This window comes from Agelaius phoeniceus, chromosome 9 (genome assembly GCF_051311805.1).
Source record: "Agelaius phoeniceus isolate bAgePho1 chromosome 9, bAgePho1.hap1, whole genome shotgun sequence".
Taxonomy (NCBI): domain Eukaryota; kingdom Metazoa; phylum Chordata; class Aves; order Passeriformes; family Icteridae; genus Agelaius; species Agelaius phoeniceus.
In genome coordinates, this window is record NC_135273.1 from 20,465,692 (window position 1) to 20,484,046 (window position 18,355).

An 18,355-nucleotide genomic window follows, 5' to 3' on the forward strand; every position below is an offset into this window, starting at 1 on the left:
AAATCAAGTGCTTAATTACAATGTTGTGATAACCAAGTGTGTCATAAGGTATCTACAAGCTTAATGCGGTGGTAGCGTATGTCTGCTTCCCACAAGCTTGATTCCCTGTTTCTGTGCTAACTGCAAGTGTGTCCCAGTTTTAGTTAGTCCCATCTCACACTCCAGGATTTACAAATGTAGACAAAACAGTGTTGCTTTTCACCTAGTCTCACCCTTGGAAAAGGCAAAAATTATCTGAAATTAAAAATGAGACTGAGACATGCTCAGAAAAAAAAAATTAAATCCAACTATTTAAGCAGAAGTTCTTTGGAAAGAAGAAGCAGTTGAAATAAACTGTGTCTTATTCCTGTAATAACCACAAAATGTGCTTAGAGATTGCACCTATATAACCAAGCAGCCAAATGGCAATGCATGGAAACAGTGGTAATTTGAAGTTTAGCATTTTTTGAGCTATTCTCTGATCTCACAGCACTTGGAAAGAGGATGGGACTTGATCATATAAGAAAAGGCTTTTTAGGGGAGTGTTTCAGGGAGTGGTGGTGAAGGACGAGGCAAGGAGGACTCTGAGAATACCTGCTGCTGAAGTTAGTTGAGAATTGTGCTTGCAGTCTTTGTGACAGGTGGTTTGAACAGGCTGACTCCAGGCTGGGCAGGTGTGGTTTGAACATGACCATCTGTTCCTTCTTGCAGGTCCTGTTTGCCTGTGCAGAGGCACTGTATGCACACGGATACAGTAGCGAGGCGTCCCGCTTGACTGTAGAGCTTGCCAGGGACCTACTGGCCAACCCTCCAGATCTCAAAGTGGAGCAGCCACCAACTAAGGTAGAGAGATGGCAGAAACCATCAGTAGTCTTGATGTTAGTGCAGCTCTGTGCAGGTGACCCTGTTTCTTGAGATTCTCTCCAAAACCTTAGTCTCCTATTTCATACTGTACATCACTGGAAATGTTAGTAGTTTTGCTGTTTCAGGATAAGAAGGTTGGACATAAGCATAAGTTTCTGGAAACTCAGTTGTAGTGACACTATGTAGTGTTTGTTGTATAGAAGGGTTCCCTTGGAAGGGACAGGTGTGTGACATCTGCCTGCACAGCATCAGTCCAACAGGGAACATGTGTCTTGTCCACAGGCCAGCTCTTTCACTGTGTTGTCCTGGGGTGACATAGGAGAGGCGCTGATGTTCAATGGTAACCACTGAAATTGGGGATTTCTCAGCAGAAGGAACAAAATCTAAATGTATTTTATTCTTTCCTCTGTCCATAATTACTGCAAAGGATAAGAGGACAAGAGAGTCATTTAGGATGTTTAGGAAAGTGTCTGTGACAAATTCCTCCTCAAACAGGGCAAAAAGAACAAGGTGTCAACCAGCAAGCAGACATGGATGGCAACCAACACCTTGTCTAAAGCTGCTTTCTTGCTGACTGTCTTGAGTGAGCGGCTGGAGTACCACAACCTGGCCTTCCGAATAGGAATGTTTGCTCTGGAGCTGCAGAGACCACCTGCCTCTACCAAGGCTCTGGAGGTAATGAAATATCTCAAAAAGACAGTATCCATAAACCTTGTTCTCTTGGAATGTGTTTGCTCACGTGGTTTAAATTTCAGCGCCTGAAGTTTGGTTGTGCTTTTATATGTTTTCTTAAAATGGATTGCAATAGAACTAAATCAATTGAGTGCACATCCCATTAGGACATGTTGATCTCCTAAAAAAATTTCTAGCAATATCACTTGAGCTGTTGTTACCTTCACTGATAGGAAGCTCAGATGAAGCTATAGGTCTGAAAATATTTAAATGAATACAAAATCTTTTATGAATGTATTATTTGGATAAGAACAGCCTAGTTCTTAAATATGTTTTCATTTTGCTTCGCCAATGTGGGGAAAACAAAGTCATTTGTGAATGCCCATATTTGTCCATATTTGCATCGGTGAAATGGTTTGAAAGTTATTCCTTAGGGTGAATTGGTGCAATTGTTATGTATCTGAAAATTGTTGCTTTTGCTGATACCTCATTCACTGGCAAGCAAGCATATGCACTGTACAAGCATATTATTTTGGACACTCCTTGATTACTATGAGGATTCTTGTTTTGAAAAAAGTGTCCAGTGAAGACCATGTCTGTGTGATTTACAGCTACCTTGCTTTTCACTGCAGGGTTGTTCAGTCTCTTAGAGTGTGTATTGTTGCTAGTTATCCACCAACTACAATTATTACATTAATAATCTGTACTTCTTATGGTCTGATTAGAAAATTGTGACTTTGGCAGTCACTTGCAACCTAAAAGAAAGCTATTGCTTTCACGTGTTAAGAATGGAGGGAATACAGGCACAGAGCAGTGCCTTCATCCTGATGGCATGTGTGCTGCAACTGTGCCCTTTCTTCTTCTAATCAGTCTCTGGTGTCTCAAATGGGTGTATCACTTAACATAGCATTCTTTCTTCCTACAATTACAAGTAACCACCTTTTCCACTGGCCTATCCAGTCAGATACTTCTGCTGATGTTCTTGTGAGAGCTGATGCATTTTTTCTGTATGCAGCTGAAAAGTCATAATTTGAGTAAAAAAAATTTGTGTATTAATATGAAGCAAAACTCTTATTAGATTTGAAAACCTTTTTTCATTGTGGAGAGAATGGTAATGGTGGCTAGGCTGGTAAGCACTGCTGTCATTTAATAAACTAATAAAAACTATTGCTGTACTTTATGTATAGGGGAGAACGGTGTGCTCCCCACAGGGGACTGTGCATATGACAGCTTTTTTTCTGTTTTCTTGTGGATACCACCAGGTGAAGCTGGCTTACCAGGAATCTGAGATTGCAGCCCTCTTGAAGAAGATTCCCTTGGGCACCAGTGAGATGAACACTATTCGAGGAAGAGCCGAAGAACTGCGAGAAGGGACCTTGTGTGATTACCGTCCTGTCCTGCCTCTGATGTTGGCAAGCTTTATATTTGATGTCCTGTGCACTCCAGGTACTGACAGCATTGGCCTGAGTGTGTGCTGGGCATATTCTGAGATGCCAGGTCTTGAGGGATTTTCAAAGAGAAGATGTCTTCTGTATAAGAACAACCAAAGTTTAATTCTTCATACACTGTTGCTTGCACTTGCCTCTACATTGTTTTAAAGATATTTTGTTCCCCAGTGGAACAGTTTCTCCTTCTACCTACATTTGAAAACAATTGCACGCTTAAGACGTTTCAGCACTATGTGTGTGTTTGTAAAATAGTTATAAATTACTGATTTTGCTGCTTTTACTCTGGTTATATTTTGAGGAATCTAATACAAATCTAGAATATAATAAGAACACAGCAACCTGGGATTGGAAGACTGACTTGGCAGTATACTGGTTTTGAGCCTTCTGAGCTTAGAGAGAGAAATGGGAAGACAACCTTGTAAGGCGCAGTGATCTTGAAGCTGGTATGAGGCTAAGAATAGGACCACAGGAAGCTATGAAAATTCAGAAAGCTCTCAGAAATGTCTTTTGCTTTGAAGCCTTAGCTTTGAAAGATGAACACTAATTCTATTGTCTTCTTTCAGTGGTTTCTCCTACAGGCTCTAGACCCCCAAGCCGTAATTGGAATAATGAAATGCCTGGAGATGAAGAGCTTGGTTTTGAGGCAGCTGTTGCTGCTCTTGGTAAGAATCTTTTACAAGGAAAGTCTGCCTTCATCCATGTTCTGCATGCTTTGCCATTTTGAATGGTGAGAGTGAGTAGTTCATTCCAGTTTGGTGCAGAAATAGAGATGTTTGCAGAGTTTGACAGAACCAGGTGCAGGATTCTACATGCCAGGGTTGAGGTATCATTGCAAAGCTGTGAAAAAATGGAAGGAGAATATGGGATGAGAGCTCAGTATTTAGGCAGTAACATGAATTTTAGCTTTCTGCTTGCTCTTTTGTCAGGAAATATGTATTGCCTGGACTTCAATGGAAATGGACAGTTTCAGAGGCAATCACGACAAAAGGCAATAATTTTTGAAGAGATTAGACAATGATAGCAAAAAATTAGCAGAAGTACTCTCAAGTATTATCGTTCAGGATCTTAGCATAGTACTGAATTCTTGCCTCATTTGCTTCAACAACAAAGCAGTGATTATATACATGTTATGTTGACAGTACTGTATGCGTGTTTTAAAGCAGTATGCAAAAAGAAATTGAATGGATTAGACAAAACCCGGTGTTTGTTGCCTCATCTCTGAAAGATGAGTTTTTTATGGTGTTGGAATGCTGGCTTGTAGCATCTGCAGAAACCAAAAGGTGTGTTTCAAGATAGGGTTGTAGGCTTGCCTGGACTCTTCCTGTAGCTTTTTAGTATCTGGTTGTTCTGACAGTTGTGGCCAACTTAGTATTCTAGGGACAGATTGCAGCTTCTGTTTATTCATGGCCTCTTTTTGAAGTTAACAGAAAAAATCTTTTTTTTGCCTGTAACAGTGAGGCTATTAAAACAGTCTGAAGTTTAGACAGCTCTCAGGATGTAGTGTAGTCCCATGAGCTCACTTGTCTCTTCATGCTCTCTTTTATGGGCTGCAGGTATGAAAACAACTGTCAGTGAAGCAGAACATCCTCTGTTGTGTGAAGGCACACGAAGGGAGAAAGGGGATCTGGCACTAGCCCTGATGATCACTTACAAGGATGATCAGTCTAAGCTGAAGAAGGTGAGTTTCCCTTTGAAAGGGGAGAGAAGGAAGGTTTGGGTTTTGATGGATTTGATAGTTTTGCCAGTGAGTGTAAGTTGCTGTGTCACATACTGATGTTTTACAAGCTATGTTGTGGTATTTATATTCATCCACTGCTGCAAAACCTGACTGTATGGAGTGTGTTGCCCTGGGAGAGACATTCTTTCCATAGGTTTCTTAAGATCCAGTCAGGACATGTGTTGTCACTGCTTTTATTGCTAAGACAAGTCCACTCCTAAGGGTTTTTGGTGTGCAGTCTGTGTGTGGTCTGGGAATTGCATATGTTTTGCTGCAGGGATATTGGCTTGCAGAACAGTATAGCTAGCAAAAGCTCTGTTTCTTAACCTCTCACCTCTTTGATATACTAGTTCATTACACCTATCTTAATTTCCTATGTAAGAGAGAGAGACTAAAACTCTGCCTGTCCACCCCAAAGGAAGAAAAAAATTTGAAAACTGCTGAAGCTTCAGAAAAGATTTTATTAATCTTTTATATTCAGAAATCCTCCTACACAGCAAGAACTACATTATTAGTGTCTTTTTGTCTCCTAAAAGAGAAGCATTTTTGCTATACTCTTCTCCAGGGAATAACAGGGACACTGTGATATCAATCATCTGTGCATAAATGATCTGTCAGACTTGTGGTGTTGATTAAATATGGAGAACAAACAGTAGAAGTGGACAAACCCTTAGAATGTGGTGATGCATTGTTCCCCAATTACATAATAAATTATGACAAGAAAATGTTGCTGTAGGCCAGTATAAAGCAGTTTCTCTAGTGGCTTTGCCCGTTTCTCAGTAATGTATGACAGGATTTTCTGAATGGTGGAATTTTTCTGACTTAAACAACATTTGACAGGACTAAATTTAGAATTCTCCATTCTGTCCTTGCTATACCAGAATTGCTTATTTTTTGTGAGTTTTGGGTGCTTTTCAAGTAAAGCCAGTGGCTGTTTCAAGTGAAAATGTGGTATTACTGAGTCTTTCCTTCCTCAAGTAATGCAGAGCACATGGCTCTCAACTGTGCATTGCATTGCTCTTTGGTGCAGGAAGATGGTGCATATTTTCTTTTTTTCTCCAACAAATAAAATTTGTTGTCCACCAGGAAGTTGATTTGATATTTTACCTCTTTATCTTGGTGTAATGCCTGGTCTCTTACCCTTCTGCTGAGTGCCTTTTTTTTTTTTCCCTTGTTGTTGAAGATTTTAGACAAACTCCTGGACAGAGAAAGTCAAACTCACAAACCACAGACACTGAGCTCCTTCTACTCATCCAGCAAGCCTGCAGTGGCCAACCAAAAATCTCCTTCCAAACATGCTGCCCAGTCTGCTGCAGCTATCCAGCAGCTTCCAGGGACTTCTGTCACTCAGCAAGCTGCTGTAAGCACTGCAGTCCAGAGCAGTCCTGAGAACTTTGTGGAGAAGAGTACACAGGGTAAGAAGTGGTTTGTAACAGCTATCCTAAATTTTTCCACAGTTACAGCCTATTTTCCAAATCTTGAGTGAAATGTTCTTGGCCTAGTGTCAGGTGATCTGCTTTATAACTGAAAGAAAACTGACATAATCCTGCTCATAAATATAATTAATTTCATAAAAATCCTTTATCTGTTGATACTTGTATCTTTTAAATGGCCATGTCTGATTTTAGAGATACAGAAACAAGATGGTGTTTACGTTGTCCCTGTTCTGTTTAGCAGAGAGCTCTCAGAGGTCCCCCTGTGAGCCAGCTGCAGAGGCCACTGTTTTGAAACAGGAGGGGAAGGTCCCCAGTCGCCTGGCCCTTGGAAACCGAGGTGGATACAATGGGAGATGCTGGGGCTCACCTGTCAGGCAGAAGAAGAAACACACAGGTGGGAATGGACTAGCTCATACAGCACCTAGTGCTTCCTTAGGCAGTAAGGGTTTTTTACAAGGACATGTAGTGATATGACAAAGGATAACAGCTTTAAGCTGAAAGCTGGGAGATATAGATTGGACATTAGGAAGAAGGTCTTTATTGTAAGGGTAGTGAGGCTCTGAACAGGTTGTACAGAGAAGTGGTGGATGCCCCATCCCTGGGAGTTCAAGACCAGGTTGGATGGGACTGAGCAAACTGTTCTATGATTCTGGGATTTTACTTGTCAGCCTTTCCTGTACAACAGAAGCAGCTGAGTATCTCTGAGGTGTTTGACATGGACAAATAAGATTTGCTCCATAAATTTCCTGCCTTTCTTGCACCAGTTATGTTCTGTGTGATGGATTAGATACCCAGAGCTGAATGACTGCTGACTCTAGAAGTGCAGCACTGTGCTCCTGGATCCAGAAATAAATTCAGAGAAGCTGCTGCCTCTCTACACTTCTCTTGGGAAGGGTATAAGTTAGAGGCAGAGGATGTGAAGGTTGGGCAGCATGTATCTGAAGGGTTTTCTTCCTATTTGTATAATCTGTGGAACTTGACTAAGTACATTTGCTTCTTGTTATCATACTCTGCCACAAAACTTGGCAGGTGGAGTGAGGGGCTGTGATGGTGTGAAGGGGGAAATAAAGATGCCTTGTTCTTGGACTCTTCTGCATTTTAATCCAAGAATTACAAAATGTCACTGATGTCTTTGGCCAAATTGATTTGATTTAACCTCTCTCAATTTACAATGAATGCCTGTCAGCCCTAAGGCAGTCACTGACACAACTGATCTTAGCTGGTACTGCAGGTGATATGGTTCAGAGTTTACCTTCCTGCATTGCATTTACCAGCCCTGGTGACATTTCTGTTTTGGTTCTGGTGTTGTAGGCATGGCTAGTATTGACAGCAGTGCTCCTGAAACCACTTCTGACAGTTCTCCAACACTCAGTCGGCGTCCTCTACGTGGGGGCTGGGCAACAACATCCTGGGGCAGAGGACAGGACAGTGACAGCATCAGCAGTTCTTCAAGTGATTCACTGGGATCTTCCTCTTCCAGTGGCAGTAGGAGAGCAAGTGGGGGAGCCCGTGCAAAGACTGTGGAAGTTGGCAGGTAATGAATAATACCAATGCACAGAGGCAACCTATAGGCCTGATGATGGGGACATGCCATGCGTGCATCAGGAAATACTTTATGGGGAAAATTTGCTGTGTTTCCTCTAGACCCCAAAGACAGGAGCTCCAGCTGGCAAACTTGGGCTACTTACGTGAAAGATTCCTCTGTCTTTCTTCTAGGTATAAAGGGAGGCGGCTGGAGAGCCATGCTCCTCATGTCCCAAACCAGCCCTCAGAGGCAGCTGCTCACTTCTACTTTGAATTGGCTAAGACAGTCCTTATCAAAGCAGGTGGAAACAGCAGTACCTCTATCTTCACCCACCCTTCCTCCAGCGGTGGGCACCAGGGACCACACCGCAACCTTCACCTCTGCGCCTTTGAGATTGGGCTGTATGCACTAGGGCTGCACAACTTCGTGTCTCCCAACTGGCTCTCTCGAACTTACTCCTCACATGTCTCCTGGATCACAGGTTACAGCAAAGCTTTTTTGGGAGGATGACTTTTGGGCAGGAAGTGGGGTAGGGGAGTAAGCTTGTTCTTGAGAATAGTGATACTGATGTGCTGTAGGAGCCATGTGAGCAGCTCACACAGCTGCAGTAGTTACTGATCAGCATTACTACTGCAGTAACTGCAGTAGTTACTGATCATAACTACTGATCAGTAGTTATTGATCAGCAAATCAACCACCATTTGCACAGTGGTGGTTACTTTGGCCTGGAAAGTTCTTGTGACCTCTTTCTTGTTTGAACTGCAAAATGCTTCAGTGTAAAAAGCCCACTTCTCATACAGAGACTGGTCTTTACCTCTCCTTCAGAAGTGTGCTGAAGAGACAGACATGTGTCAAGTCTGAACATGCTCTCTGGCAGTGTTCAGTTCTCACTTTCCACTTCCTTTTGATTGCAACCATACCTACTACCTATCCATATGGCTTTTAGAGGCCTAAAAAATACACTTTCAAAAATTCATGTTTTCCTGATGTGAATTACTAGACTGGCAGTCCAGACTGGTTTGTGGGTTCTAAAATCAGATATAGCAAGTACTTTTGCTATTTCCAATGCATTTTAGCTTAAGTAATGGTGTCCTCACTCACCACTTGCTCATTGAGGGCTCTTGTTTGTCCTGTGTTTTGGGAAGAGGCACCTAAATTTGATGTGAACCTTAATGGAAGCAACTGGGTTGTGTCACTGCTGCTGAAGTAAGTGAAGAATGAAGCTGCTGTTGAAAGAAAGCTGACTAACTGTGCTGGGCAATACAGTGTTGTGAGAGTCTCTCTCACTCTTCTTCTTAGGGCAGGCCATGGAGATTGGTAGTGCAGCCTTGAACATCTTAGTGGAGTGTTGGGATGGACATCTAACTCCCCCAGAGGTGGCATCATTGGCAGACAGAGCTTCACGGGCCAGAGACTCCAACATGGTGCGGGCAGCTGCTGAACTGGCACTCAGCTGCCTGCCTCATGCCCATGCCCTGAACCCAAACGAGATCCAGAGGGCTCTGGTGCAGTGTAAGGAACAGGTGAGCATCATATGGCAGCTGCTAGTGGAGGCTGTTTTCTAGTATTGAGGATGTGCTGTTGTTACCTGTGGGGTTGGCTCCTTTGCTACTGCCCAGCCTTAATCCCAGTTCTCTGGATTTCTTATGTTTCATGAATAACACTGGTTATTCTGCTGCATAGCATCTGGCTGGTCCCCATAATATTAGTCATTTTAGCGTGCCTTGTACTTCTCCCCTCTTGTAGTTTTTCCTTCTTGTGTTTCTCATTTTACATTCTTAACTTCTTTTGTTTCACTGCTCCCAGGACAACCTGATGCTGGAAAAGGCCTGCATGGCAGTAGAAGAGGCAGCTAAAGGAGGTGGTGTGTACCCAGAAGTCCTGTTTGAAGTAGCTCATCAATGGTACTGGCTTTATGAACAGACTGTTGGTGGGACCCCAGCCCAGAGAGAAGGTGCCACTGGCTGCAGTGCCGGTGGCGCGCGGGCCGTGTCCGAAGCAGCACGTGGCCTGGCAGACAGCCGGGTGACCTCAGAGCCAACCACGGTGACAGTGGCAGCTGCAGTAACTGCAGCAGCAACCGTCATGCCAGTGATCTCTGTGGGGTCGACCATGTACCAGCAGCACACGGTGGCAGGGCCAGCAATGGCACATACACACACGCAGGGTCTCCACCCTTACACCACCCTTCAGACTCACATCCCCTGTAACCCCCAGTATATCGGACACACCATCCAGCACATGCCGCGCCCAGCAGTCTTCCCGGTCCCTGGTTCGGCGTATCCCCAGGTGAGTTTTGGATGTGCCTTGTTCATTTACTGTGACCTTGTGGGGCTGCTTCTGGGGGAGTATGTTGGAGTGGAGAGAGCATGGGGCTCAGAACTGTCATGGCTTGAGATCAGGTCTCTCTTTCTGCTCTGACTTGCCAGTTGGTGACACTTACTTTGGCCCTCCAGCTCAGCATTTGCACAGTAAGGAGCCTTTTGTGGCTGTGTTTAAAGTCTCAAGAGAATATAAAATATCATACATCAGTAGTTCCTAATTTCTGTTTCTCTGTAGTTTCTCAGAAGGCACTGGACAGAAAGCTTGTTTTCTTGAGAGCTTGCAGGCTAAACAGAGACTATGCTGGGAAAGCCAAATAAAGGTTATTTTTACCTTTGCCTATTTTTGAAGGTCTTGGAGTGGTTTTCTGCAAAATGATTAGGTTTTTAAAAGGAGGAGGAGCAAGCAGATGTAATGCTCATGTGGTGCAAGTTTCCTCCTTTGCTTCCTTCAGACTGGACTTTTAAAGCTCTGGGGCTTGTGTGGGGACATGATGTTTTGAATTACTTGTAAGTGGTGAGGTGAAGCAGACACGGCTGTTCTGTACCTTCTGTTGCAGGGTGTCCACCCAGCATTCATCGGGGCGCAGTACCCTTACTCAGTGACTGCACCGTCCCTGGCAGCTACAGCAGTGTCCTTCCCTGGCGTGCCCGTCCCCTCCATGGCTCAGATCGCTGTGCATCCCTATCACAGTGAGACGGGACTGTCGCTGTCTTCCAATGTAGCGCGTAAGTTACACCTCTGGGCTGGGGAGCACAGGTTTCTTTACTGTCTCTTAACTCTTCACCAGTGAAGTCCTGTTCCTCATTGATTACAAGTGGAACGAGGGTTCTTGCACTGGAAGGTTCTGGCCAAATGAATGTCATTTTAAAGGTGCGCATGCTCTGGGGTACTGGGATTCCCAAGGGAACCTGATACAGCTGGCAGAGAGAAACTTCTGTTCAGCTGAATTTCCAGTATGAGATTGTTTTGACCTCAAGACTAAATCATTTTTGGAGCCCTTGTGGTCTTTCTGACTTCTTTCTAACTGGTAAAAGCTTAATTCCTGCTCTCCTTGGGCAAGGTGAGCATAGATGATCTTGAGCAAACTCATGTAATTCTGTTGGGTCGGGTGAACAGAGTGTAGGAAGCAGGCAGACTTCTGCTACAGAAGCACTACTAAATGTCTTTTCCTGCCTCAAAGGGTTGGAGGCAGCCAGTTCCCAAATGTGGAACTATCAGAGATGATGGATGTTTTGTCAAGAGTCATGTCAATAGCATTTGGAATGGGTGCTCATGTGTTGTGCTAGGGCTCAAGTGATGGTGAAAATGCATGAAGTAGCATGTAGCACTGGGAGAACAGATGTTGGCTGGATTGTGGACATGCTGTCATTGCCATGGAGTTCTGCACCAGTGGGTCGTGCTTGACCCCAATCTCTGCTAATCCATCATTGCAGAGGCTGTAATATTTCTCTGCTTTCAGTGTGTTGCAACTCACCAGGTGCTGGAAGACTGGTATGTGAAAAATACTGAAGAGTTGTGTTGGTCTCCTTCATATTCAGAGTATAAGTAGAATAATTTTAGTTATTTTTTATCCCGTATTTTGATGCTAAAAAGCTACCAGAAAATCAAATAAAACAGTCTTGAAGGCCTTAGGATCTGATAGCTGCCAGCCTTGAGCACAATCTGATGCTGTGACTTTTCATTGTGAGAAACCATTTCTGTACTCCTCCAAAGAGCTATGAATCTTCCAGAAGTGCTAATTCATCCTAGAATGCTTTAAATACCAAAAGGAGAAAACAACCCCACCCTTTCCAGTTGCCATTGTTTATGGCTTTCATAAACTTATTTTCAGTTCTTACAATACTGTTTCACTGTTCCTCAAGTACAGAATCATGTGGTGAGGCCTGAGCTCTGGCAATAATTTACCTCATTCTTATGGGTTATTCTTCTTGGCCAGACTTCAAACACAGTATGAATTTTGCCGTGCTTTGTGCGTTGTTTGGCACCCTGTGTCTCCTTGGTTGAGGAGGTTAGACAGGTCTTTCCTGGGAGACACATTGTTCTCAGGTATTCAACTGTTCACTAGCAAACATGGAGGGGGAAATTAAAAGGAACTTAGAGCATTGCTCAAGCTGGTGTAGTAGCATCACAGAGAAACTGTGAAATAAGGGCAACAGTTTGCACACACCTAATGGCATCTGTGCTCTGGAGTTCTCAAGCAAACCTTGCTTTTTACTCTTTGTACCTTTCTTGAGAGGGACAGGTAAATTTGAGTCTTGTAAGAGTGCAGCTTAGTGACTCAGTGTTTACTGCTGTCCGTACAAGTTTAGGTGGTACAATGAAATGGATTTGCATTTGAAACCTTTCATTTCCCTTGAGCTTGCTTATACTAGTTAAGTGTCTGAAGGTGACAACTTCTCAAGTCTCCCTGCTGTTTTTACTGTTGCTACATGCTGCCAGTGTGTGCAGTGCCTGTTCTTTCCAGGGATGATTGGAGGTCAGCCTCCAGTGACGGCCTTCCTGAACGCAGTGACAGCTGTCATACAGCCCAAGTGGAAGAATCTTGCATTGTTGGACTTGATCTTTGAGTGACTTAATTCTGTTCCTGCTCAGTAATGGTCCTAGCAGTTTCTCATCAGGTGTAGAACATACACATGATTGTTTCCTTGGACAAGAAATCAGAACCAAATATTTTATTTAACGATAGCAAATGCATTCAAATCAACATACACGTCTACAAGTAAAACATGGATTTTGTGCATGTTCCCGAGATACTGCAGAAGAAATGGACACACATGTTACTGACCCTGTCAGGCCCACCTTGCAAACAGAATAGGGCTTTTCCTGGCCCATTGTATTTCAGTTGTAAGCCTGTGGGTTTTGATTGCTTTATTGTTCTGTTTAGGGGAATGTAACCCTACACTGGCAGGGGGCAGTCAGGTGAAGGAGATGATGTCCCAAGTAAACCTTCCTTTAGGCTGGTGCTGGGTCCTAATGCTGCTGTTTTGCTCTCTTCAGTAGGCAGTGTCCATGCAGGATCAACGTTCCCAGCGATTCAGGGTGCTTCCTTGACAACTCTGTCCTCACAGCCCACCTCCCTCGTTACGGGGGGTTTTCCTGCCGAGGATGAGCAGCACAGTCAGCCTGTGAGCCCCCAGGGTCTGCACTACCTCCACTCTGCATACCGAGTTGGTAAGGATGGCCAAGTGGGTTTCTGTAGTCCCCTTGAGAGGGATTCAGGGCAAGGCTGCAGGTTTTCACTGTCAATTTGGCAATTGGCTACTGCACCTGTTGGGGGTGAATGCACCTGAGGGACATGGGAAAAGCAAGTTGATGATCAGATGTGGAGTCTAAAAGTGAAGGCAAAGCATTGTAAGATTGAACAATTGCTTTTCAGGACCATCAGAGCAGAAAAGAAAGCTAAGTGGGTTAAAGCTAGGAAGAGTCTTGCCTTTCAGCAGATGTAGAAAGGAGCCTGAGTATGCCTCCAAGGATGTGACTGTGCAAGTTGTGATTATATGATAAAATTATATTTGGCTCCTGCTGCTCATGGATGGGGAGGGCACACCTCTAGTTTAATGCCAGCTGAGTCTTCAGATGCACAAAGAAAGTGCCCTGTGCCTCTCCAGTTATTTGTTGAAGATAGATGCAGGAGGAACTTATATGTAGTGAAGAGTGGGTATGTAATTAGCATTCCTTTCCCAGTCACACTGGTTATGAGAAAATAAGAGAGTCTGCCTGAATTGCCATTGGTACAAGGATAGCAGTCTTATGGTTTGGGATGAAGCTTAGATTGCAGTAAGCTACTGTACTAGTAAGTAGTAAGCTACTTGTACGTACTCATGGTTCAACCCAGTGGATGCTTGATGTAGGATAAAGAAGCCTCTAAAATAAGCAAAGGAAGAGAAACAGCAGGAAAATGGAAGGAAAGCTTGACTTTTTTGTTGAAAGCCAGAATAGGGAGTACTTGTTAGCTGGAAAGGTGTGCAGGTGTCTTTTAAGTGGTACATGGCATGCCATGAAAGGTGTTTAATAACCTGAATAAGAGAGAGGCACAGGCAGGGAAGATGGTCTGGAATATCAGAACGTGGCACATATTGGTATTTGAATACTGTTGAAATGGGTAGATTTGTCTGAAGAACTGTAATGGCACAAGTGAAACGTTTGCAGATTGGCAATACTGCAGCTCAGTGGTGGCCTGTTGTCTTTGCTGCAGAGCAGGGTGGTTTGGGTAGCTTCTCTGTTGCAAAATTTAGATCAAAAGCTTTGCTTTCAGGACATCTCTTGTAGTGCAGCCTTTGGGGCTCTCTTGCTTGACGCTGCTGTGGGTGCTTGAGTGCCTCTTTGCAGCTCTGGTGAGGGGTGATGGCTGTGCAGGTTTCCCAGCTTGAAGCAGTAGATCCAGATGTTCTTGCAGATAGTTCCTGTGCTGGCAGGCTCCAAGGTTGCCCTTTTGTTTCTATCTGGACTCTGCAGCTGTGGAATTTTCTGTTGGTGAGGGGCAGGCCAGTCAGGTTGTGTTGCAGTGAGTGAAATGCTAGACTCAGCCTCACTGGGCAGAAGTGCTGCTTGACTGTGGCTGCCCCTTTCTCACAGGGATGCTGGCTCTGGAGATGCTTGGCCGAAGAGCTCACAACGACCATCCCAACAACTTCTCCCGCAGCCCGCCCTACACTGAGGATGTAAAATGGCTGCTTGGGTTAGCTGCAAAGTTAGGTAAGGCTCAGAGCAGTACTTAACAGAAATCCACTTGCTGGGATTTGGGCCATGGTGGGAAAAAGCTCTTGGAGTGAAGCCTCAAAGATTGGGTGAGCCTGATAGCAGTGCCATTCCTGAGAGAAGATCCCTCCTGCTCTTTCATCCCGTCATTTGTCCCATTTTTGGGTTCTGTAGGCATGCTGTTGAATTTTGAGTCACTGGATGAAGTACATGAGATTGGACAGGGTTCAGAGCTTGTATCTCTTCCATTCTATAACATTGATTCTTTCTCTTCCATTTGCACTGTATTGTAGGTATTCCTCTTACGTATATTTATACCTTCTGTGAAGATTTTTTTATAGCAATAGGTGCTCAAAACATCTATTTTTGGGGGTTGCTTGTTTTTACTTCCGTTTTGCTCTTGGATCTTTTTTGTCAGCTCACTTTCTAAATGCTTTCATAAGCAGTAAGCTAAAAAAATCTTAACCAACAGCCTGTTTAGTGGGACAGCTTCTGCTGCTCCTGCTGGCAGAGCTCCACCGTAGGAAGTGGTGGGGAAGCTTGACTTATGTCTACAGCCTCCTTAAAGCCTGAGTGCTGAGGCATCTGGGTGCTTCCTTGATGGGCAGTCAGGAAACAATGGAGAAGGTAGTGTGTTATCCTTGTATTTCTAGTAACTTTGCCACATTAATTTCCTTTCATATCTCCTTTAAAGAAAAGTGAATTTGGCAACACCAGTAACTGAGGTGGTACCTGGTCTCTCCTCAGACCTGATGGGTATAGCAGAATCTTCTCTGTCCCATGAGTCTGCCAGACTGTCTCCCCCAAGCCTGCTGGAGGATGCAGTACTGTGAGAAGGAGGTGCTCCAGATCCAGGTTCTTGCTGTGAAGTGTGATTTCTTGTGTGTTTGTTACCTTAGCACTGTTGTTCTGACTTCCTCCTGTGCAGGTGTAAACTACGTGCATCAGTTTTGCGTTGGTGCTGCCAAGGGGGTGCTGAGCCCTTTTGTGCTTCAGGAGATCATCATGGAAGCTCTACAGAGGCTCAACCCTGCGCATGTGCACAACCACCTGCGCACCCCAGCCTTCCACCAGCTGGTGCAGAGGTGCCAGCAGGCCTATATGCAGGTAAAGTGTGGCTTATCTTCCTGCCTCTCAGAGCTGCCAGGCCATTGCTTGCCTTGGAGGTGCTGCCTGTGTGTGCATGTGCAGAGGGGAAGGGGCCTTGGGCACTGGGAGCTGAAGTGGTCCATTCCTGATGCATCCTTCTCCCTCAGCAGGGACTGGAATAGGCATCACCTGCCTGTATGGGGGCTGCATGCAAAGGATCTCGCTGTACTGCTTCTGCCAAGGCCTTCCACCTCCTGTGCTCTTCCATGAAGGCTGGGGTGGTTGTGTTCTTCCTCACTCTGAATGCTATGTGTACCTTTTAACTTCTGAACTTTCTTTATGTTTTCAAGCCTCATGTCCACCCCGTCCCTAGCCCATCCTTTTTACTTTGTTAGCAGTAGCCTGTTTTCCCCTTCTCATGAAGGGGAAAACCATTTGCTGTCTGGTGTGCCTGCTGACAGCAACAGTGGAAATAGCTTGGTTAGCTACCAGCACAGATATCCCTCCCAGGCTTTGTTGAAACCAGTGTTTCAGTGAGCCAGCTGGAATATTAAAGCTGCCTGCTCTTTAAAACAGTGCAGTCAGGACATATCACATATACCTTCTTCTTGAATAAACGACCAAAGGGTGATTCTGTAGCCATATTGTCAAGGTTGGATTAGCTATTCTATCATCCTAGATGGTATTTTTGAGACATAACAGCTTCTTCATTTGGCCTTGAAAGCTAAGCCTGCTGGCTTGGGGCCTTGTTTGAGAAGCTGATAGAAGTGACAGTGTTAAGCCTAGAGATATTTTGTAGCAATTTAGTGTAAACTTAACTCAGCCCATGTCCCTTAGCAAAGAGATGTGCAGTGACCAGGCTGGGTGTAACCTGCAGAATGAAAGGTTGTAAGGCTTGGATGCTGGTGGGGTGGAATATTACAATATTACACCTGGGCCTTTAGTGCTGTACTATGGCTCAATACAGTGCTCATGACATAGAGGACACTTGCTGATGCTGCATTTTGGTGCTCTGAGGAGCACTGCCCTTGGGTGTGCTGGGGTGTAGGATACAGCACTGCTGCCTTTGAGGTACTCTTCTCTGTCAGAGCTGCCAGCCTTGGACCACTGCTGGGTAACAGGACCATGTGACCTATTGCTCTGGGAGATCTTGTGAGTTTCACCAGCAGGAGGGTGGTGAGCAAATGCCTTAAGGCTCTTTCCCTTTTCCCATCCAGTACATCCATCATCGACTGATCCATCTCACTCCAGCTGACTACGATGACTTTGTGAATGCCATCCGCAGCGCCAGAAGCGCCTTCTGCCTGACTCCCATGGGCATGATGCAGTTTAATGATATTCTCCAGAACCTAAAGCGCAGCAAGCAGACAAAGGAGCTGTGGCAAAGGGTCTCTCTGGAAATGACCACCTTCTCACCATGACATCAGGTGGAGTTCCCGGACACACAACCCTTTGCCCAACATAGTTTTAGTTCCATTTACACCATCCTTCCTTCTGGTGTCTTTTTTATTTTAGTTTTAACTTGTTGGAAGCCACTGATCTGATGTATTTATACCATGACATTCCTCTCCAGCACTGTTGCGTGTTGGCGCTCTGCTTTGCTCGCTCTTCCTCCTCCTTCTCAGGGGGCTGCAGGCTTGAGAAGCATCAGGAAATGAGAAGGAAGTTGAGCTGGCTGCCCTGTGTAGTCACTGCTTTTCTCCCTGAGCCCTGGAGGCTGTCCTGCGAGCAGTTTGCAGTGTGATTGCGCACATGTTAGAGGGGTTGGGGATTCTGTCTGAAATATTTATTTTAGCATTTATAAATATGTAAACTTTTTTTTTTGTATGGGCTTCTCTTACTCCACACACCATCTCCTTTTGGAGAGTGGCTGGAACTGCTGTGCACAGCGAGTGCTTCCTCCATCCCTTTCAGCAACTCCTGGTGAGAGAAGCTGAGACTAGAGTAGCAGGGCCAGGGCCACCTCTGCAGCTTTCTGCAGCAGCTGAGGACAGAGGCTGGAGCTCGGGCAGTGAGTCCTTGACTGCACTGAGCTGCCTGGAGACTGCCAGGAGTGCTTGAGCTCTTTCTCAGGAGCGTTCCTCACTGGGCACTGCTGGCTCATAGAATGTTTTGATCCTGGTTGTTCCAAGTTGTACAATCCTGTTTCTTTTGGCTGGGGTATTACTCTCCTGTAATCACTTTCTTATCCCTCGTTTCTTCTCGTTTCCTGATTAAACACTTGTTTTCTTAGACTGACTCTCTCTTCTCTCTGCTATGATGTTGGCAGTCTGAAGGAGCTGGCCAGCTGTGTGTCAGTGGGAGTTCCTATGAGCCCTGGTAGGTGGCTGCTGTGCTCTGGAGAGCAGCAGTCCAGCACAACATGGGGCCCAAAGGTTTCTTGCCTGGTACTGCTCTGACAATGACCTGCCTCTGCAGAGGCTGAGCTACATGTTTGATGGGTGTTGGGAGAGTTGGTGGTAAGTCTGGGATGTTCTTCCTACAGTTCTGTCAGTCACTGGCTTCCTTTTCTAGCCTTGATACTGTGTGATAATGCAGAGCCTTGTATTTCCCAAGTATTGTGTAGAACACCAGCTGCTCCCATGTATTGGTGGTATGAGAG

General features: G+C 44.9%; 1 protein-coding gene across 5 annotated transcripts in view; it reads left to right on the forward strand.

Annotated features, from left to right (window-relative positions):
• ZSWIM8 (zinc finger SWIM-type containing 8) overlaps window positions 1–17,987 on the forward strand; it is a 54,865-nt gene extending 36,878 nt beyond the window's left edge. For 3 of the 5 annotated variants that reach the window (XM_054636858.2, XM_054636862.2, XM_077183218.1), the window contains 16 exons: window positions 691–822; window positions 1,339–1,518; window positions 2,778–2,961; window positions 3,527–3,625; window positions 4,517–4,641; window positions 5,864–6,095; window positions 6,355–6,510; window positions 7,428–7,650; window positions 7,833–8,122; window positions 8,941–9,164; window positions 9,448–9,930; window positions 10,523–10,691; window positions 12,964–13,137; window positions 14,542–14,661; window positions 15,593–15,771; window positions 16,971–17,987. In XM_054636858.2, the coding sequence (XP_054492833.2) occupies window positions 691–822; window positions 1,339–1,518; window positions 2,778–2,961; window positions 3,527–3,625; window positions 4,517–4,641; window positions 5,864–6,095; window positions 6,355–6,510; window positions 7,428–7,650; window positions 7,833–8,122; window positions 8,941–9,164; window positions 9,448–9,930; window positions 10,523–10,691; window positions 12,964–13,137; window positions 14,542–14,661; window positions 15,593–15,771; window positions 16,971–17,174 (3,174 nt within the window). In that variant the 3' untranslated portion in view covers window positions 17,175–17,987. The remainder of the gene's footprint in view (window positions 1–690; window positions 823–1,338; window positions 1,519–2,777; window positions 2,962–3,526; window positions 3,626–4,516; window positions 4,642–5,863; window positions 6,096–6,354; window positions 6,511–7,427; window positions 7,651–7,832; window positions 8,123–8,940; window positions 9,165–9,447; window positions 9,931–10,522; window positions 10,692–12,963; window positions 13,138–14,541; window positions 14,662–15,592; window positions 15,772–16,970) is intronic. The other 2 variants (XM_054636859.2, XM_054636861.2) reach the window with 2 other exon arrangements.
• The last annotated feature ends 368 nt before the right edge of the window (window positions 17,988–18,355 follow it).